General features: G+C 45.3%; 1 protein-coding gene across 1 annotated transcript in view; it reads right to left on the bottom strand.

Moving 5' to 3' along the window:
- Positions 1-22,227, bottom strand: part of LOC138568988 (G2/M phase-specific E3 ubiquitin-protein ligase-like) — a 51,992-nt gene that overhangs the window by 28,367 nt on the left and 1,398 nt on the right. The window contains exons 2-3 of the mRNA XM_069646724.1: positions 11,770-11,845; positions 5,190-5,634 (exon numbers count right to left, since the gene is read on the bottom strand). Coding sequence (XP_069502825.1) covers positions 5,190-5,226 — 37 coding nt within the window. The 5' untranslated portion in view covers positions 5,227-5,634; positions 11,770-11,845. The remainder of the gene's footprint in view (positions 1-5,189; positions 5,635-11,769; positions 11,846-22,227) is intronic.

Genomic DNA, 22,227 nt, shown 5'->3' with positions numbered 1-22,227 from the left:
GGACTAAAACCACTAAAATCGAAATGTTTAAATTAAATAAGTGACCTACTTTTGAGTGTCACATAGTTTGCAACTGTTAAATGTCATGGTTTTGAACTTAGAATCGGCATTCTAGCTGCATGTGTAAAAATGGTAAGTTTGATTTAAACTGGGAACAAACAGGACATTTAGCTGAAGCTTGGCTTAAAGAAATTGAATTCTGCCTGACAACTACCCCCGACAGGAGTTGAACTGGCTCAACAACTCTTCCCAGGCCTGGCTGCATCCTGCTGCCCCCACCAAAAGGAGATCACACCTCTCTGATTGAATTAAGGGAGGGGTACCTGCAGACTGCAGGAAGTTGAACAAAGCCCTGTCCTGGGCTCAGGCAAATGTTATATTGGGGGGTCGTAAAATGGCTTCCTCTTGGGAGAAACTGGGAGGGGCTTGGGGGAAGTGGATAAACCAGAAATTCCACTATGTGCTTTGGAAAACCACACCCCTTTGGGGCCAGAGCATGATTTTAAAAAGATGGATAATTCACAGTGCGGACTTGTCAAAATTATATAAATAACATCATCATTTTTGTGATTTTTCTGTGCACATTTTAAGAGGTGTTAGGACCCTGTGGGATGTTCTTGGGGATAGTAGCGGAAAAAAGGTTGTTACTCCAAATGTATGCATGTTAAAAATCTGACACTTTATCATCTGAAACCCATATCCCTGGTGCACATTTGTGTAAAATCTGGAAAGTTTTAGAGGTCGTTATCTGGATGAAAAGGGGAGAAATCTGTCAGTGGACACGACATCGTACAAAGATAGGGATCGGATGGTTTGGTGCTACAGAAAATATGATAACTGGACCTATAATATGAGAAAAATGGTACATAGATAAATATGTATTTGGATCAGAAATAGATTTGTGTGCAATTTGACAAGGGGAGGTTCCCCTGACCATAAAACCTACAGCATCACTCTGACACTCCATTTCTTTCCCCCAATCAAGGGAGAGGAGGAGGAACTGGCCAATGATAAGTGAGAGGGGCAGGCTTAGCTAGGCACAGGCACACACCCATTTTCAAAACACATAAAAAGGAACATTGAAACCCAGGTAGTGGATTCATTTTCCACTTTCTTGCGGGACGCTTTGCCAGGAGACTTCAGACTTCACATCCAGAGATCCAGACTTCAAATCCATCAATCTCCAGAGACCAGAAATTAACTCCAGAATTTGTAGCAGAGAGGCCTGAATCCACAAGCTGAATCCTCTTCAGCAGGCCTCAAAACCAACCAAACTATTCAACAGCAAGCTGTTTGAATTCTTTGCCAAGAACTTTTGCAATAACCTGTAGCAGTATCCAGAAAGCAGTGCTGTATCCGGAACCAGGGAGACCCAGAGACCAGATCGCTGTGGAGAACCGCTAGCAGACCCAGACCAGATCGCTGTGAAGTGCTGTAGGCAGAGACCGTCCGTTGTGAGGGAACTGCAGTCCAAACCTGACCAGATCGTGACGAGGCCATTCCTTTTAAAATTATAGTGTGAGTACTGCCGGAACTGTGCAAAACCAATCTCTTAGTGTAAAATAATCTAATTAAAACTATTCTAACCTATTTAGAACTACCTCATAGGAATCGTGTGTGTCATTCTGTCCTTTTTAAAGCTGAAAACTGTCACCTGTCATTTTGAACTTTTAAATTTCAAATCCGAAAAACTACCTTCACAAAATCGTCCGTATCTCCGGAACCGTTTGTGCTAGGAGCGAAATTTATCTTAAAGCTAAGATGCTAGGCTTTCCAACGAACCTAGAACCGACTTGCTACTCCTTATAGGGCCTCCGTAATTACGCTCGACACACGCAATTACATTTGCCGCGATTTGACATTTTGCACAATTTCAGCCACGTGTAAAAATCAGCAGCTCCTTGCTTTCCTTTGCTAAAATTCATTTTAACCTGCTAGTTACTCAGAGCATTGCTAAAGTGAGCCTGAACTAATATGAACTAGATATCAACCACCCTGAACCTCTAGAGGGAATAAAAAGCCTTTTTAGCACATTTCTCACTTCATTGTCATCACATTCAAAGCATTTTGGGCCTGTGTTTTAAAATCATACCTGTTTTTCTCTAAGCTTGCTAGGGGGGAACTGCGTTTTGTATTGCATTTTGTTGGGATTCTTGAAGACTGTGTGCGCTCTCCTTCCATTTCTTACATTGCATAGGAGGGGGGGTGAATTACCAGAGAAAAAGTGATTATATTATCTTTTGCTAAAAACATATCCAGTTATTTTCTGTGCTGCATTTCATTTATCATTGCATTGTCCTTGAAGCCATAAAGGCATTCTCTACCACCTTATTTTTCTTTTCCTATTCATAAGTAACCAAGAACTGTGCTACTGTAGGATTACCTATTGCTGATTACTGCTCATATTCACAAGTGTGCTATCCATTATCAATGAATTTATAGAAGTGTGATATATATATTGTTTAATTTTTCAAATAAACCTTTTAAATTTGCAAAACACGCCTACTTCTTGGCTCAGTGGGGTCAAGGGGGCTTCTAAGAGAGGGGTGTTATACAAGGGTTCATCATCCAGATTATAACTTGCCATAAAATAAATAAATAAGGGCTTCCCTTGGGCATCCCAGACAAGGCACTGACTTGTGGGATTGCTTGATCAGAGCCACTTACAATGTACACTACACTGATCTAAAATTACATTTGGATTGACTGTTCGTCTGTTTGGTCTAAATCATAGAAATCTACTGGCAGAGAACTCCCCTCGGAGTCATGGTGATAAACTAGAAAATCAAAACGGGGGAATGTAGTTTGTGGCCTCATCGAGTCTTCAAAAAGGTGTCCCTCTCAATGGTGTTGTAATATTAAAAACACAGAATGAACTTGGTAATGTGGCAGGGCCCAGTAATCTTCATTATAGGATGACAGTCAACTAAGCCAAGGAACATTGTAGTTACAGTGGCTCAGTGCACCTAACTGTTCCCTTTCTCATTTTTACTTATAAATCATATTTCCTAAAGACTTCGAAATGCCTTCAAGATTAGGCTTCCTTGTTTTCAATACCTTTTGCTTTGTAACACTGCATGGCCACCCTTTTTGTTCCAAGACTTTTTATCATGTGTTTTGCCTCCAGCCATTGGTACTAGAGTAGTAGATGTTCTAAAAGGGGAGCCACATATGAGCTTCAGCTACGTCAGGCACAACCGCCTTGCCACCACACATTATTGGGCCAGAGTTTATGTTATAACAATGCAGATATTAGCATGATTGTAATCAACTATTTTAAAGCTATGCACAGCCCACATGAATTCATGGACCCGCACAAAGACTGGATGTGGTGGTCAGTATGAGTGGAAGTGGAAGATGATTGGTGACTAGTTGTGAGGTGCGAGCTGAGTAAGGGGCAACAGTGAGACATAGATTGTGCACATGTGCGGGTACCTTTTCCAAGTAATCAGTGTGCACGGTTTTTCAAGAAGTAGAAAGAGCTGCCGATTTGTGTTAGAGTGAAGTGGGGAAACAAAAGGAAGAAGAGAAAGTGACGTAGAGATCTATGAAAGAGAGAATGAGCAAAGGAAGAAGCACTATATGCTTTGGGGACTCATATGACTGGTGCACAAGTCTGGGCACATGTCAGAATAAGTGCATATAAAGAATTATGTTTGATTTTAATTGGAGTCCAAACCGCCCAGAGTCAAGCGGGGCCATGGAAACTGAAATGCTGAAGTGACCGAAGAAAGTCACATTTAGTAAAGAATTCGTTGATCTGTCCTCAGTGTGGGAGTCCCTCAGGTAAAGATAGTCAGGCTACACTTAATCATGACACAGTGTGAGCTAGGAGTAAAATTGCTGATCTGGTGACAAGCAAAGCAAGCTCTTGATTGAAGAAGTGTGTCAAAGTACTCGCTATTTGTTGCGTAAAGACTCCACTTGTGTCTGGCAATGATGTTAGTAGGACCGACTCCTTGTGGACAGAACTAGATGGACTAGATAATAGGTCGACCTGATGGATATCTAGCATAGAGGGTTTGCAGGCATGTGCATGATTCCTAGAAAACTAGAGCTTCATATAGTAAACATATAAAAAAGAAGTCTGTGATATTCAAGTCTTTCCTATGGTTGTCAATGAGTCCCTCTATGTGTAAAGGTACCCTGTAAATCTAATTTCAAAACATATACATGAATATGCCAAAGGTCATTTTTTGTTACCATCATACCTTGGCTAGAATAATAACTTGTGTTGCCTGCCTGAGTCAATGTGTGGGTATCCTTTATGTTTCTTGTTCCTGTCTAATGTCTAGTCTAAGTTGAACCCCAATGAGGAAATACGGATTCAGGCACAAACCAATACAATGGTTAATAGTGTACTAAGTAATTATTTGGCCAGATTTAATGTCAGCAGCACACATGTTACCTCAGGGCAAAAGGATACATAGGGGAGGGCCCTTCTCTTGCTTGCCATAAACTTGCTCATGTTTATTCAGAAAGAACCTCCCCTGACCCCCGCAGTGTCTATCCTTGACTGAGCACACTGTCTTCAACGCACCCTTCCTGCATCCATTCCCTGCTCAGGGCTAGTGAGCTGCAACACCCTCTATTGTAACCCAGTGGAAGGGATGAATCACAGTGGGTGCATCCCAGAACATCAAACCGAGTGCCACATAGTGCCTTGAGCAAGGAAGCAAGGCTAAGGGTCACGAGAATCTCTCATGGGGAAGGGCCTTGGAGGAAATGGCACCCTGGATGAGCTACAAAACAGTAATATGCCAGTTGCTTCTCAATCACGGGTCACCCCGGCATGCACCCCTTCCGTGTGAAGACAGCAAGGACAGCAGCAGCTGTGTGTGGGGGTGCTGGGAGTTCCTTCAATGTGAACTCTGATATAGTGACAGCCTGACATTAAATAGCATTAAAAACAAACTGTTCACATATACTATATTAATGTTGCCATGGGCGTAATTTTAGGGGGGGGCAGGGGTGTTTGTCCCCCCAACTTTCATGGCACACCATGTTGTCCCCATTCATTTGGCTGGGGTCCCTTTTCTTCAGATGTCATGTCCCCCCCAACATTTTCAGCAAATGTATTCCACTGAATGTTGCTACTACATAAATTACATTTTGCAAACCAAATGCACAAAAATATTTTGGACGAAAATAAAGTATAGTGAAGGCAAGTATAAAACGTGCAATCTTACCTCCGATTGTATTTTGCCTGCTGCATTCTCTGAGCATTCGGTCTTCCAAAATTGCGGGTGAAATGAAACATTGGCGATTGTGTCATACTGTTCGGCTGATGCGAATTAGAGCACTGATCCATATTAGTTGATGACCTTTGTGAACTACCACATTCCAATTGGTTTGAAGAATTCATCCCTCTTGAAAAAATGTGCCTCACTTCTTCCTCCACATTCCGAGCGCTGTCCCTAAATCGCGTATTATAATTAGATCTAGAAACACTGTAATTGCAGTCATTGACATGACTAGACCCAGCAAGGTGTTCATTCATAAGAGCATGGGTTTGTGGATTTCTCGGTACATCAAGAGTTTTGCTAATAGCCTCCAAAATCGTAGGTTGTGATAGAAGTGTATCAACTAGGTCACACGCAGCTTTTGACTCTGCAGTCATCTTTTTCATTAGATCTGTAAAAGACAAGCATATATCAGTAGTTATGTTACTTTACCAATGATAATATCACCAGTTCATTAATATGCATGCCAAAGTTCAAATGCTTAGTCTTGTTCTGCAACAATCACTTTGATTCTGAAGTTTCAAAAGCACAAATTGCAAATCTCAATAGTCAAGGGCAATATGTTGGGAAACTAAGTGATCAATCCAACAGATTCCCCACAGGGAGGAAAATGCTCATAGAATTGTGTAATTTTAACTTGTTTCTCACAAACATCATTTTGCTCAGATAGTGGGCTGCCACTTCAAGGACTCTTGCCATGGGAGCAGTCTGCAAGTGAATGTTCTTTTGATGGGCTCATTCCCACAATTCCCATTGCTAGTATGCATTATGCTCCTCTATATGTCGTTGTAAAACTTTGTTGTGTTGCTGTCTGTTCTGTATCATCATGGATGAGTTTCATCTCAGAAGCAAGGGGAACTGTAGGAACCAAGAAATAGAGCGCATTATGTCAAAAGCTACCTGAAGAAGGTTATAGTTGCATTTCCAGGGTCCCTCCCACTCTCCCAGCTCTGCTTTTCTGAAAGAGATGTTCCAAGTCAGTGAAAAGGTTTCTGAGTTCCATTCCTAATGAGTTACCAGAAGAGGATATATAAACTTCTCATTTGGGCAAAATGTGCCCTTTTGCTATGAATAACGAATCACAATGAATAAGAGAAGTGGTCAACCAGAAATATTGTACAGAAGGAGGGAGAGAGATTCGCATAGGTTGTGGAAAGGTCCTGAGGAGTCAGGAGAGTCCAGAAGTATGTTGAGGTTACCCATGAGGAGTTGAAAGGAGGAGGAGGGTAGGGAGGAGGCCAGGTCAGCCCATTCGAGAGGAAGAGAGTGGACCGTCCTGGTGACCGATAGAAGGTGGCCATAAGGAGAGAAGATTTCGGAGAGAGTGATACCCTGCAAACTAGGCATTCGAAGGAGGAGTAGTCCTGAGTGGGGATGAAAGACACAGGTATCCATCAGGGAGGAGTGTGTCAAAGCTTGTGACAGAGCTGTCCTTGCACCATGTCTCCGTGATGGCCAGCACATCTAGATCCATGCGTTCAAGGAGGTTTCAGTTGTCAGACGAGTGTTTGACAACAGACCGAGAGTTATGCATGGCAATATGGAGCAACTTGCCATCTTTGATGGTCTTGCCCGCGGGGGGTGCGGGGGACGGTGGTCCCCCCTCCCCGAGGTTGGCAAGAGAGCCAGAGGGATAGTGGAGGTTGGCAAAGGAGCCAAGGCAGACAAGGGAGCCGGGAAAGTGGGGTAAGGCAAGGGCGCTTGTGCAGAGGAGGAGGAAGGCACATCAGGCAAGGGAGCCTGTCCAGGGGGGGAGGTGAGGTTCAAGAGGCGAGGTAGGAGCTTGTCAAAGAGAAGAAGGTTGGGTTGAGGAGCCTAAACCATGATTGTTCCATTCAGATACATAATGATGACCCAGGAAATGGCAAAGAGGCCAAGGAGGACCTCCCAGCGGGTGCCAACATTAATGGGATAAGAGGCGAAAGGAGATAGAAAGAACACCATGTACCAGTTCCATAGGTCGGGTGGAGGATGTCTGTGAGAGTCTCTCTGGCAGAAGCCGTGACATAGTCCTTCGTAAATTTCTTCCGGACATATTTAGTGATAGGAGAGGGATAGGAAATAAAGAAGCATTAAGAGAAGATAGGAGAGATGGAGAGTGACATAGTTAGCTGCATTGGCGAGGGGGGCACTTACCCGGCTGACGTACTGAGGCACATGGAGGGGGTTAGGGGGTGGTGCAGGGTAAAAACACAGGTGGTTGGGACACAGGATTACAAAGGTGGGGCACTGAGGACAAGGTGGGATGTGCAGGCCGTTAATGCAGTATGAACTCAACAGCAACCGATGTATGTAAAAAGGTAGTAACCGTTGAGCACCCAGCAAAAACGATTTTCACATGAACAGATACTTTGAAAGGGGAAGGATGCACAGCTAAAAACGATTTTTAGGCAAACAGCGCTTTTTCAATGGGGGAAGGATGCACAGGGAAAAACGATTTTCAAGCAAACAGCTATTTTTCAATGGGGAAAGGTGGCACAGCTAAGGACGATTTTCAGACAAACTAGTACTTTCAATGGGGGAAGGAGGCACAGCGAAGGACGATTTTCAGGCAGAGACAGTATTTGAGGTAATGGCACAGGAAATGTTACTGCTGGATAGGGTAAGCTCAAAGAGATGCCAAGACAATGGGCCTCATTACGAGGTAGGAGGTAGCCATGGTGCTATTAGCACCATGGCTACCCCCTTACCGCATACCAGGTCCGGGTTCTCGGAATGGGGACTTACCGGGTCATTCCAACCTTGGAGGACCCGGTAAGTCCCCATTCTGAGAACCATTCCCCATTCCCATTTAAGCCCACAAAGGGCTCAATGGGAATGGGGAAGGAGCTAATAACGGTACCGCAATTTGCGGTACCGTTATTAGCTGTGAAGTCCCTTAGCGGGTCCCGTCCTTAACACCTGGTCAGACCAGGCATTAAGGAAGGGACCCGCTAAGGGACCTCGGAATATGGAGGTAAGGGATTACCGGCACCCTTACCGGTGTTGGTAATCCCTTACCTCCTACTTCGTAATGAGGCCAAATGTGTTTTGGGGAAGGGAGGGGTAGGTAGCGGGTGGGGATGAGCATCGGGATTTCAATGGCCTTGGGCAGGCAATGGATGAGTAAATAACCAAACAACACTCACACGTCATCTGTCCAACCTCACATTCAATCTCCTTTCTACCTGCACTCAAATGCAATAGTTTTGACATTAGATTAGTGCCACGAAATAGCCACAACTAAAAACAGGGTAGGATGTACTACTTATGCTCGGCAGGTGACATCAAAGTCAGTCACATGTCAGGCATTCTGTTTCCGCAACAAATACCTTGAGCTGTTTCCAGCACCTTGGATATTGGTTCAACTTTGCACAAAGACGTAATGGAAATGTCACTTTTAAGACAGGGTCGGGCCATCTAGGCCTTTGGCACTGCATTACAGTGGATTAAAGGACTGTCAGCACATCTGTAAATTGCAGCAGTGCTATAACTTCACAATGCTTCAAGCACAATTCCAAATGCCTACATACCCCCATAGGCTATAGCAACGGAATCCTACCACCCGCCACCCCACCCCCACACTCCTCTTCTTGCACCTTCTCACCGTGGCACCATAGGGAACACCGTTCAGCAAATGCCTACATGGGCGGAGGGTGTCCAGCTTGAAAGAGGTCAGGGCTGTAAATAGTGTAATGTTTAAACACATGACATACTTGTTTCGACGGTCAAGATGTAACAGTTCCTTCTACATTTACAATTACTTGACAATGCTCACAAAGAAAGTTGGAGGAGTGTGCGCACGTCTTTGAGAGGCATCCGTGGGACTCTGGAAAAGTTTGCGAGCAATGTCCAGGTCTGGCGGCTAGTGCAGTCCATTAGAAGCTTGGCGGCTGCCGCAGAGGCAGTCAGGCCCGGTGCTGGGGTAGTCGCTGTAGTGTCAGTGTGTGTGTGGGCCCTGCCAGCAGACTTCGATGGGTGATGTGTGAGAATCAGACAGGAGGAGCCAGTGCCTTAGGCTTTAATTAGGTATTGCCAATGCTGCCGAACACAGCGGATTGTACAGTAGACAACTTCAAGATAAGACTAATATTTAGTTCTGGCACGTGTTGGATTTATATGCACCTAATGTTTGTCATTGAGTTGGCAACTTGATAGAAATATGCACGGGATGGACCGATAGTGGGAGGGCATTATACTCCCCACACAACAATGGTAAAATGAAGTTAACTACATTATAAATATCATACTGACATTTTTGGCTCCCATGAAACACTCTATAGATGGCAAAGCAACAAACCTCTAGATTCAGAAACATTTGGAGACTAATAACTTACTCGGCACAAGACAATCTGGATTCAGACCCAGGCATGGAACAGAAACAGCCTTATAAGACCTGAAAACTCAAATAGAGGACATAAAAGACAAAGGCAAACTAGCCCTACTATTGCTATTGGACCTTTCTGCGGATTTTGATTTGGTCAATCATCAAATCCTCTGCCAACACCTGAAATCTGCGGCACACTTTTCTGAAAATGCCACTAACTGGATCAGATCCTTCCTAGACAACAGTCTCATGAGAGTTTTCTCGCCTACGGACTCTGCCGACCCATCCCCGGTCCCATGTGGAGTTCCACAAGGTTTGTGCGTATCTCCCACGCTCTACAATGTTTTCACCAAACCCCTGTTTGATGTGCTTGACTATCTGGGTGTGACCTACACTAATTATGCGGATGACACCCAGATACTCATCCCCATCACTGGTGATTATATCGCAGACACCAAAGCACTGAACGACGTATACCAAGTCTTCCAAGCATGGATGGCACACCACGAGCTCTGTCTCAACGATGACAAGACAGAGCTCCTCATCCTGGGTACCCAACAAAGACTTGGCAAACTCGACCCATTGTTCAGTACTTTCAACATTGATGGCAACTCCATCAAAGTGGCTAAAGAGACCAAACCCCTGGGGATCTACCTCGATTCCACACTGTCCCAGAACAGACAAACCAATGCAGTCGCCTCTGCATCAGCCTACACCTGCAAGCTGATTACTGCATGCTGGCCATTCCTCTCCACCAAGAACTGCATCACTCTCGCTAGGACGCTGGTTATGTCTAAACTTGATAACTGCAACGCCTTATATCAAGGCACTAACTAATGTAACCTCAACAAACTTCAAACTGTCCAAAACAATGCGATCAGAGCAGCCCTAGCCATCCCTAGGTCGGCACACATCTCTGACACTAGGAAGAGCTTACATTGGCTTTCCGTCGCACAAAGAATTTCGCTCAAATCCCTTACTCTTACTCACAAATGCGTCAACAACCTGGCCCCTACCTACTTAACATCCCGCTTTTCACAATACATCCCCTCACGGACACTTAGATCTGCCCAAGCTCAATCGCTCACTATACCGAAATACAACCTGCAATCTGCCGGTGGCGTCAGCTTCCCAGTCCTCGCCTCCAAACTCTGGAATTCCGTACCACTCTCTATCAGAACTCTCTCGTCCACCACTCTCTTCAAAAACAAAGCCAAGCTATGGCTATCCTCTACTCCTCACTCACCACCAGTATAAGCTACGTTGCCCCACTACTCTTGCAATACTTGTACCTGGATTGTGAACTCACTGTTTTTCTGCCTGCACCCTAGTATGCCACTTTTGTACCGTTGTGCCTTAATGTATGAACCTGTTATTATGATTTATTATGATCATTGACTGTCTGTAACTGTACTTCGTGCTCTAAGATATGCGCCTGGTTGCCCTCGGGCCTAGCACGCTATACAAATAAAACAAATACAAATACAAGTAACATGAAGGTGAGGAACTCGCTGTTCCGAGAATAGTAGACGAGAGACAGAGCCGCCGAGTGTTCGCAAAACACAGCTGAAGGGGCGGAACACACTCGAAGCAGCCGGGTAAATACGATGCCGCTGAGCTTCATTCAGCAGTCAGCTGAGGGGTGGAGCTTATGAGGCGCTGCCGAGCCATGAAAGAGAGAGTTCGACTGGAAGGCAGGAGTTTCAACGTTCATGTGGCGTTTAAGAGGTGATAAGAGTCTTATAGAAAAGAAACGCTGTAAGCCGGTCTCAAGGGCCATCATTAAACAAACCAAGGCACGTGTGAGTCAGAGTGAGACAGAGAGAGAGAGGAGTTTAAGTACGAACACACGTGGATCTTTAAAACGAAAGAGACTGTTTTTTTTCCCCATTGAAAGAGCGTTTAACAATATATGAAAGAACTTGATTCCAAGAAAAGGAAAGGAGAAGAAAAAGAAACTATTATATATTGTGGTTAAAAGATAAAGACTGAAGAGGTTAATAAACCAGGTTCTAAGGGAATAAGAAATTGCAGTCTGGAAGGAGAATAAAGCACCAGAAATTATTGATAGGAACAGAGACTGTATAATTCAAAGAGTTGGAAATGTTTGAATTAAATTAACAAGAAGAGTCAAGGCACTTGATATGAAATGAACTGACAGAAACTATAAGAAAGACCTGAAGAAATGAGAATGGAACATTCTTACCCTTAGAGACTTACCTGAAAGAACCAAGTCCGCTGCATGAAGTTGTCACCAGTAGAAGAGCTCGTCCAAGTTGAAAACGTATCCTTTTACCTAAAAGAGAAAAGAGAAGAAAGTTAATTCAAATAAAAGTTGTTTCAGAAACAGAAAAAAACATTTACTTTTAGTCTCAGCGTACTTATTTCATAATACTGAGAATACACATTTACAAATTTTGGTTATATGTCACACAACTAACATTTGCAGTTTTGGCTCAATGCATAGATTAGAGAGTCCTGGAATGGGAGAGGGCCAGGCCTCACAATACATAAGGTTTCAAACATAATATACAGGGCTGGAGGCTACACTTAGACTGGAGACTCCTTCATGGTGGGGGAGGGGCCAGGTTCCACAGCGCAATAGGTTTCAAACACAGTAGGCTAGGACGGAGGCTACACCTAGATTTGAGGGTCCTGTGCAGTGGGAAAGGCCTAGGTTTCACAACACAGAAGGTTTCATATATAATATACAAAAGTGGAGGCTACATCTAGATTTGAGATTCAAGCTATATCTAGATTTCAGTATCCTGTATAGTGGGAGAGAGGCATAGCTTTCATAATGTAGCAGGTTTCAGAATATAATACAGTAGGTCTAGTATTATAATAGACACAGATTCTTTTATATACCTAAAATTGAGAGTACAATTTATAGGTGTAAGTTTGCTAGTGTTGAGTGTTCCTTAAGAGAGTGATGCAGGTAACATTTGCAGTTCTATCCTAATAATCACAGTTCCGTCCCAATGCGGCAGCCCCCAGATATGGCTTGAGGCAAAACCAACAGTAACCAAAAGTGTGCCGCAGGCCAGTGTCCACAACACAGTCCCAGCTTAGCTCAGTTGATAATTCAGCGGTCCTCACCTTTTGTAGAGCTGGCTAGTAATGGTAGCCTGGCAAACTATGTTCTGAGGTAGCGTAAAGTAGAGTGGCAGGGCTTTCTGGAGTAGAGTGATTGCTCTATTCCCCACCCGTGCCACACTTACTTTGGTAGTTGCTGCTGGTTGACGGCTGTCCACTGGCTTCCCCTGCTGACACAACCTGGAGCCACCTCTGTTGGAGCCTGGAGCTGCCTCTGTTGGAGCCGCCCTTAGCCACAGGGGCTGCACGGGCAGAGGACTGCCCTTGGTTGACCTTTATGAGGGTGTAATGGACCAATCAGGTATGTGGGATAATAGGGACCAGAAAGCGGGCAGGGGAGAGGGAGACCCACGCGCACAGCGCTCTCTATGTGCTTTGTAAAGCACTATATGAATTTTTAGAAAAACATGCTATGGGGCTGGGGCCTGGAGACACTCACCTTGCCTGGGGAGGAGATGGAAGTGGCGCGGATGCAGCGCCGGAAGCCAGTACATTAGGCCTCTGTTTTGGGAAAATGGAATAGACCAATCAGGTCAGGTGGGAGGTCTGGTATTTGGGATAATAGTGCCCAGGAAGCGGGCAGGGGAGAGGGAGACCCACGCGCACAGCGCTCTCTATGTGCTTTGTAAAGCACTATATGAATTTTTAGAAAAACATGCTATGAGGCTGGGGCCTGGAGACACTCAAATTGCCAGGGAAGGAGATGGCGCGGATGCAGCTCCAGCAGCCAGGTCATTAGGCATGTGTTTTCCGCAAATGGAATAGATCAGGTCGGGTGGGAGGTCTGGTAGTCGGGATAACAGGGACCAGGATGCGGGCAGGGGAGAGGGAGACCTGCGCGCATAGCGCACTCTTGTGCTTTGTAAAGCACTATATGAATTTTTAGAAAAGCAGGCTATAGGGCTGGGGCCTGGAGACGCTCACCTTGCCTGGAAATGAGATGGAAATGGCAGGAACCCCCATCTTCGTGGTCCATAATGGTCTCAAAAGGGCCACACACATAAATATTGTGTCCCCAGTGAGAACAGAATGGAAAGCACTGGCAAAGAATAGTCGGAGCAGCACAACATTAAGGAAAAAGTGATGGGGACCCTCAAGGTGAGAAAAAAAAGACACCCTTCTCCTGTACAGTGCACTCATGCAGATACTTCATATTGTTCAGCCTTCTCTGAGGTAGCCACAAACTGGGCAACTGCCTTCCATTCCAAGCCTTTTTTAACCAGCTCCACAGAAGCTCTCCGCTGTAAAGCTCTACACATCCTCTACTTCCATTCCCTTCTGCTCACCTACCAGTACTGTGATAAACACACATCTGCATCTTTACAAACATTTGGTTATTTATGTGTATCCTTCCCCAAAGAAAAGAGGCCCGATGTCGGAAGGCCTTCCAAGGAAAGTCCAGCTGGGCCAATCCAGCCCTGCCTCTGCTCTTGGCTTCCTAGATTTAACTGCAGGCGAAGGAGGACTCATATGATTGGCTGACTATGTCATGTGCTTTTCAGCATGTGTTATACTCACAACTCAGTACACCTTATCCATTTCACTGCATGTTATATTCATTTCAATCTGTGTTATAACAATTTCAACCCAGGCTATATTAATTTCAATGATTGTCATATCCATTTAAATGCATGTTACATCAATTTATATCAGTGTTATATTCACATCTATCGATGTTACATTCATTTCAGTGGGTGTCATATTTATTTCACTGCATGTCCTATTAATTTCAATGCATGCTCAGATTACTACTGGTAATCTTCATTACTCCTAGTCTTACTCTTCCTCATCCCAGTACTTACCTTTGAGTATGTTCCGCGCTCACTGGAACTCTTCTCTTTTAAAGCCCTCCACTGGCCGCCCCTCCGCTCCCACGAGGTATAACTTCCCAACCAACCAGCCTACAGCAGTAATCTAAAGCCTGGGCATGGGAACCTTCATTCAACAGGCGTGAGGGAAGGGGAAGTCCGTACTGGGGCGAGGAAGAGTAAGACTAGGTATGGTATAGTATAGTATGGTAATGTTTATTTGTAAAGCACCTATACACAAAGCAAGTGTTTCAAAGCGCTCAAGGAGGGAGGGGACAAGGGGAAAAAGCAATAGTCATTCAGAGGCCTTGAATTTCTGAACGATACAAATCTGCACAGGCAGAGTAATTGCATATAATACAATTAACAGTGTAGATGACAGCAAATAGGTCTGACGATGATTCTGCAGTTTTTCCAAGTGCATTGAGGCGCCACCATGCAGGGAGGAGGGGACTAGGGAAGATAGACGAATCTTCAAGGCATGGTACGTTCAGATCATGCAAGTGCAAGATAGTACAGGAGAGGGGAGGTGGGTGCGAGAGGACAAGTGCAGGGGGGAGGGGGAGTCCAAGTGCGCCCAGTCAGTAAGAAGCTCAGGTAAGTGCTGAGAAATGCCACTCTCATGCATCATTGACCAAGTGCAGTAACAATGAGGTAAGTGTAAGGGCCGGAGGCAAGTGTGAGAGGACTGGCAAGGTTGCCAGGGACCTGTGAGACTCTGAGGTACACCTAGCAGCCAATCAGCAAACTGTGCAGAAAAGGATGGAGAGAGGGATAGAGCAGAGAGAGAGGTTAACAGGGTAGAAGGAGAGAGAAGGAAGAGAAGAGAAATGTCTTAAGGAGTTTCCAGAACTTAAGGAGATCAGGCTCAAGACAAAGGGCAGCAGGGAGGCTATTCCATATGGAGGCCCCTGCTGAGGATAAAGATCTCACTCCAAATCTCTGCTTGGAGAACCGGCTCCCTCGCAGAAGGCTGTAGGTAGATGAGCGGAGGGCTCGGGAAGGACAGTATTTAGGTAGGCATTGTTGCAGATAGGTAGGTCCCAGGCCCCAGAAAGCCTTATGGACAATGGAGAGGGTCTTGAACTTGATCCTTGCAGACAAAGAGCCAGTGGAGGGATTTCAGCGCCAGAAAGATGCGGTCCCTGGGCTTGAGTCCAAGGATAATTCTTGCGTTTATGTTCTGGATGAGTTGCAGAAGGCACAGAGCAGAGGCAGGGAGGTTGAGAAAGAGGCTATTGCAGTAGTCCAGCCTTGAAAAAAATCAGGGCTCTGGAGACAGTGAGTTGCTGGGGGAAGGTAAGAAAAGGTAAAGTATCTCTGAGGAGGTGCAGCTGGTAGTTGGACTTTTTAGAGATGTCCGAAATGTGAGTGAAGAATGAGAGAGTGGAATAGAAGATGACCCCAAGGTGTTATGCCTCACAGGTGGGTGCAGGTGCAGGGCCAAGGGAGGCTGCCCAGAGAGAGAGTGGGAATGCGGGAGCAGAAGTCCTGATGCGAACGATCGCAGTCTTACTGGCACTGAGGCAGAGGTAATTTGCAGCACACAATGGCTGAATTGCAGACAGTCAGATATGAGCAATGGAGAAGAGGTTGCTCAGGGTAGGCTGAAGGAGAGTTGTGTGTCATCCGCGTAACACTGGAAGTTAGAGATGAAAGTGGCAATCACACATGCCAGGGCAGCCATGTAGACGTTGAAGAGCCAGGGGGCTAGGTTAGAACCCTGGGAAACACCACAGGTTGAAAGAGTGATAGTAGAAAGAAAGGACCCAAGTTGCAACTTGGATGGACGGTCAGAAAGGAATGAGGTTACCCACTCCAGACCCTGACCTGTGATTCCCAGGGTGCCACGGAAACGTGCAATCAGAATGGAGAGGTCAAGAAGAATGAGCACAGGGGGGTGTTAGTGTTGAGATTTGAGAGCAGGTCTTGACAGGTATTCAGGAGAGCAGTTTCCGTGCCTCTGGATGCTCTAAAGCCAGACTGATGTTTGTGGAGGCAACCAGCAGATTCAGTGTGGAGGGTGAGCTGAGAGATAGCCAGCTTCTCTACGTATTTGTCCAGGAAGGGGGTGATGGAGATAGGGTGGTAGCTTGCCGGAATGGAGGGGTCGGCCAAGGGTTTTTTAAGCAGAGGGTGCCCAATGGAGTGCTTAAGAGAAGATGGGAAAACTCCAGTGGCAAAAGAAAGATTGCAGAGATCAGCCAAGGCTGGAGCAAGAGAGTCAATGGGCCTCATTATAAGGGTGGCAGTGATGGTTTGAACGGTGCCGGTAAGGCACCGGCCCCGTTCAAGCCGTCCCGCCGCATTACGAGTTCTGCTCGCGGGTTCCTGACAGCCCGCCAGGTCTTACCTGGCGGGCTGTGTGGCACCTGCAAGCAGAACTCGCAATTGCGCCGGCACCGCTATCAGCCATGCTCCCCAAGCCCATTCTGCCCTATAGGGTCTATAGGGCAGAATGGGGATCGGGAGTCCGGCAATACCACCACCCGTGAAGGGGCAATTACCGGCCCATTCATCTCGTAATGGGCCGGTTATTGCCCAATCGCGGGAGGCGGTGCCGGTAGCGAGCATGGCGGTAGCCGTGCCTGCCATACTGGCACGGCTACCGCCATGCTCGTAATGAGGCCCAATGTTGTCCTTAATGGTTTCATAGGGGCAGGGGCCTCTTTGGATGAGGCCTTCATAGATCGGACTTGTCTGGTGACCTCATCAGGTGTAGTGGGAGTGAGAGAAGAGAGGAGAAGTGGTGGAGGGGCAAAGGCAGGCTCCAGAAGTGTTGGTGTATGATGTGGTGTGGAAGTGAGAGAGAAAAGGATGTCTTGGGTTTTTTCAGTGAAGTGTGCAGCCAGGGCTGAGCAAAGGTCCTGGGTGGGTGTCACAGAGGAGGAAGAGGATGAATAATGAAGATTACCAGAAAGTAATCTGAGTATTACCTCCACGTCCCTCTTTCTTCTCTAGGTACATACCTTTGAGTTAGGAAGGATGCCCATGCCTACCACAAAAGACACAGACACCAAGGGTAATGTAAAACTCACCCAGCAACAATTTATTCATACAGCAAAAAGCAAAAGGCATGCTGACCATGACTCCTATCACCACCTCAACCAGACACAACCTCCAGACCACCCACACCACAGGAAGTAGACTGGAGCACCTCCACGTTGAGTTGGTAATGCAGAATTGATGTATTAGGTGTAGCCCATATGGCAGCTCGGCAAATGTCCAACAAAGGAACCCCCCACTGGCATGCCCAGGAGGCGGTCACCCCTCTTGTGGACCGACCCTGGACCCACCCTTCAGCACAGAGGCCCACATAGAATCAAATATTTAATCCACCAGCTAATCATTGGAGTGGACACCCGGCGACCACGGCCCCTGGCCCCTGATCAGTGAGACAAAAGGACTCTCTCTGGGACAGATAATGTAAGAGCGCCTCCTTGACATCCAGACAATGCCAAGCCTCCTCCTTAGGAGAGCATGGAGCAAGAATGAAAGCCGAGAGAACCACCTCCTGAGACGGATGGAACCAAGAGGCGACCTTGGGCACAAACGAGGGGTCACAGCCCAGCACCAAAGACTCCTCCTGGACCACCAGAAACAGTGGCCTACGCAAGAGGGCCCTGACTCCCCCAAATGCTGAGCCAAAGTAATGGCAATCAGGAAGGTAGTCTTCAGTGTCAACCATTTCATCTCCACCTCTTCCTGGGGCTAAAATGGAGGCTTCTGCAATATGGACAGGACCAGAGGAAGGTCCCACGGGAAACACCAACTAGGCCCAAGGGATGAGTATCTGCTACCCCTTTCAAGAGCGTTGAGCCAGAGCCTCCCCACGTACCGTAGGGGACCAGGAAACCTGGAAAGCCCGAATGGCCGACCACTGAGAATGGAGAGTAGAGACCACCAACCCCTTCTCCGCCCCTTCATGAAGAAATTGCAAAATGTCTGGGAGGCCACACTCCAGTGCCAGAACACACTTCAGGGAACACCAAGCCAGGAAATTAGCCCAATGACGGTCAGAGGACTTAAGTGTAGAGGACTGGCGCGCCCTCTAGATCATCCCAGCCATTGCAGCAGAAAGGCCTAATGCCAGGAGATCCCTCCTATCAGTTTCCAGACCCCCCCCCAATGGATGAGAGAGGAGAAGGGGGACATTGACCAACCGCAATGGCCATCTGAGCAACACCCAAGGAGAAGCTAACTGCATCTGCAGAAGGCCCGGGAAACACCCCCTCCGAGGCCAGTAAGGGACCACTAGGATAAACACGTGGAGATGATCTGATTGTGTTGATGACCGGCAGAATCAGGGGATTTGGAGGAAAGGCATAAAGAAGCTCTGAGGGGCCAAGTCAAGGGAAGAGCGTCCACCCCCCCACAAACCCCTGGGGGGCAGAGTCCTCAAGCAAAACCAGGAAAGTTGAGAGTTGCAGGGGGAGGCAAAGAGGTCCATCCAGGGATGCCGACACACAGACACACATCCTGAAAAACCTTGGGACAAAGAGACATCTCCCCAGAGACCGGAAACACCCTGCTGAACCGGTCGACAGTCACATTGTCCATCCCCCGGATATGGACCGCTCTCAAGGAGACCAGGTGTGCCGTGCCCCAGGTCCAAATGGACGAAGCCAGATCCTCCAAGGAGCGGGACCCCGTAGCCCCCTGATGGTTTATGGAAGCAAGAGCCAAGGTGTTGTCTTTCCGAACCATAACATCATTCCACTAGATCAAAGACCTGAAGACCACCAAAGCCCTAGAACACCTGATAACTCCTTCCAAATGGAGGAGGGCAGCTTGAAAAAAAAAGAGTTCCAGTGAGCATGGAACGTACTCAAAGGTAAGTACTGGGAAGAGGAACGGGGACATGGAGGTAATGACTTATTCATTCAAATGGATGTTAAATTAATTTTAATACATATTACATTCACTTCAATGTGTGCAATATTAATTTCAATGGGTTTCATATTAATTCCATTGCATGTCCTATTCACTTCAACATGCGTCATATTCATTTCAATGGGTGTCATATTTATTTCAATGCATGTCCTATTCATTTTAACGCATGACTTATTCATTCCAATGCATGTTATATTCACTTCAACGTGTGTCATATTCATTTCAATGGGTGTCATATTCATTCCATTGCATGTTCTATTCACTTCAAAGTGTGTCATATTCATTTCAATAGATGTCATCATTATCTCAATGCATGTCCTATTCATTTCAATGTGTGTCTTATTCATGCCAATACATGTTATATTCACTTCAATGTGTGTCATATTCATTTCAATGGGTGTCATATTTATTCCAATGAATGTTATATTCACTTCAACCTGTTTCATATTCATTTCAATGGGTGTCATATTCATTCCAATGAATGTTATATTCACTTCAACCTGTTTCATATTCATTTCAATGGGTGTTATGTTCATTCCATTACATGTCCTATTCATTTTAACGCATGTCTTATTCATTCCAATGCATGGTATATTCATTCAAATGCATGTTATATTCACTTCAACGTGTGTCATATTAATTTCAATGGGTGTCATATTCAATCCATTGCATGTTCAATTCACTTCAAAGTGTGTCATATTCATTTCAATGGATGTCATAATTATCTCAATGCATGTCCTATTCATTTCAATGTGTGTCTTATTCATGCCAATACATGTTATATTCACTTCAATGTGTTTCATATTCATTTCAATGGGTGTCATATTCATTCCAATGAATGTTATATTCACTTCAACCTGTTTCATATTCATTTCAATGGGTGTTATGTTTATTTCAACGTGTCATATTTATTCCAACGTGAGTCATATTTATTTCAATGGGTGTCATATTCATTCTAGTGCATGTCCTATTCACTTCAACGTGTGTCATATTCATTTCAGTGGGTGCCATATTCATTCCAATGCGTGCCCTATTCACTTCAACTTGTTTTATATTCATTTCAATGGGTGTTATATTTATTTCAACATGAGTCATATTCATATCAACGGGTGTCATATTTATTTCAATGCGTGTCATATTCATTTCAATGCGTGTCATATTCATTTCAACGTGTGTCATATTTATTTCAACGTGTGTCATATTTATTTCAACGTGTGTTATATTTATTTCAACGCGTGTCATATTCATTTGAATGGGTGTCATATTCATTTGAATGGGTGTCATATTCATTTGAATGGGTGTCATTCATTTCAATGGGTGCCATATTCATTCCATTGCATGCCATATTCACTTCAAAGTGTGTCATATTTACTTCAATAGGTGTCATATTAATTTCAATGTGTGTCCTATTCATTTCAATGCATGTCTTATTCATTGAATTTCAGTGTATGTCATACTCATTTCAATACATGTCATACTCATTTCAATACATGTTATAGTCATTTCGATACGCATTATAGTCATTTCGATACGTATTATAGTCATCTCAGTGTATGCCTTACTCATTTCACTGCATGTTGTATTCACTTCAATATGTCACATTCACAAAGGTGTAATTTTGACTTGAACGGCCTCCCACTTTGGTAGGGGGTAAATCACCTCCAAGTCTGGCAGTTCCAGAGACATTCAGCAGAAATGGAGAACTTCTTTGAGGGTCAATATTACCCAAAATTGGTGTTGGGGGCTCAGCTGCACAGAGAGATTATTGAACTGCCAACTGCAGTTTATGTGGTTTATTCCCTGCAATCAAAGGAAAGTGATGGCTTGTAAAACTTCTAACTGTTCACTTGAGCAGCAGTGTATATATTGAAACAGATAAAGAGAGAACAATGTGTTCTGTTTACTGGATGTTGCAGCCTTTTACAGCAGATCCCTCTCCAGTCATTTCTTTACACGAGTGAACAGCAAGAAAAAAAGCACGGACAGAGCAGTTTTCTGACTGCCTGCTGAGTCAGGACACTGCTCTATAGTGACTGATTGCCTTGGCACACATGGGGAAAGTTCACAGTAACAAGGATGCGATTATAGTTTTGCTGAAACAGATCACAACTGATTTAACGCCAAAGTTTCTCTGTAAAGCAAACAAATATTCTGATATCCTGAACAGTAAAACAGGCCATACATTTACGGGAGTTGTAATCACTATTACAATTACTTATTTGCCATTGTTGATGGCAACAGATACCCATGTTTGTCAAATGGAGGGGCGTGCACTTTTGACAATCTGGCATTGCATACATGACTGTGTAAGGATGTATACAATGTATGTCCTTAGAGTCTAAAGGTTTTCCCAAAATATAAATCTGCCAGAAAGACACGTCCACCAAAGTTGAGAGAACAAATTAATGAAGCTTGTGAAATGTTTAAATTAAAGATATTAGCAAACCAAAATGAGTCCCATTGGCGACATGACTTTTACACAAACAAGCTGCAGTGCTGGTATTTACCGTGCGACACTTCCTGCGGCTGCCTTTTCCGTCCAGACAGGAAGGGGGCGGGAGTGGGTGTGTGCCTGTGCAGGAAGAGGGCGGGAATGGAATGTGGGCCATGGGGGAAGGCATAAAGTGAGGGGAGGTTGTGTTCAGCGTATGATGGTCTAGAGCAAAAGGGGTGGCAGTAGGGTGGCGAGAGACTGGTGAGGGAGGCAGATAAAGGGGGTTGAAGTTGGCGAACCCCCTTTTAAGCAAAGTGCGGAGGAAGGAAGGAGGGCGCCAAACGAGGTTCACCTGGCAAAGAAAAAGTGGGACAGCAAAGACAGCCACTGTAAAAGATAGCGCAGGAAAACATGGAAACCCCCCATCAAAGCTTGCATTGTCCAACC

This window comes from Ambystoma mexicanum, chromosome 2q (genome assembly GCF_040938575.1).
Source record: "Ambystoma mexicanum isolate Mex_15411 chromosome 2q, UKY_AmexF1_1, whole genome shotgun sequence".
NCBI classification, from domain to species: Eukaryota; Metazoa; Chordata; class Amphibia; order Caudata; family Ambystomatidae; genus Ambystoma; species Ambystoma mexicanum.
Note: the sequence above shows the minus strand (reverse complement) of the source record. Positions and strands in the feature narration are given on the sequence as shown.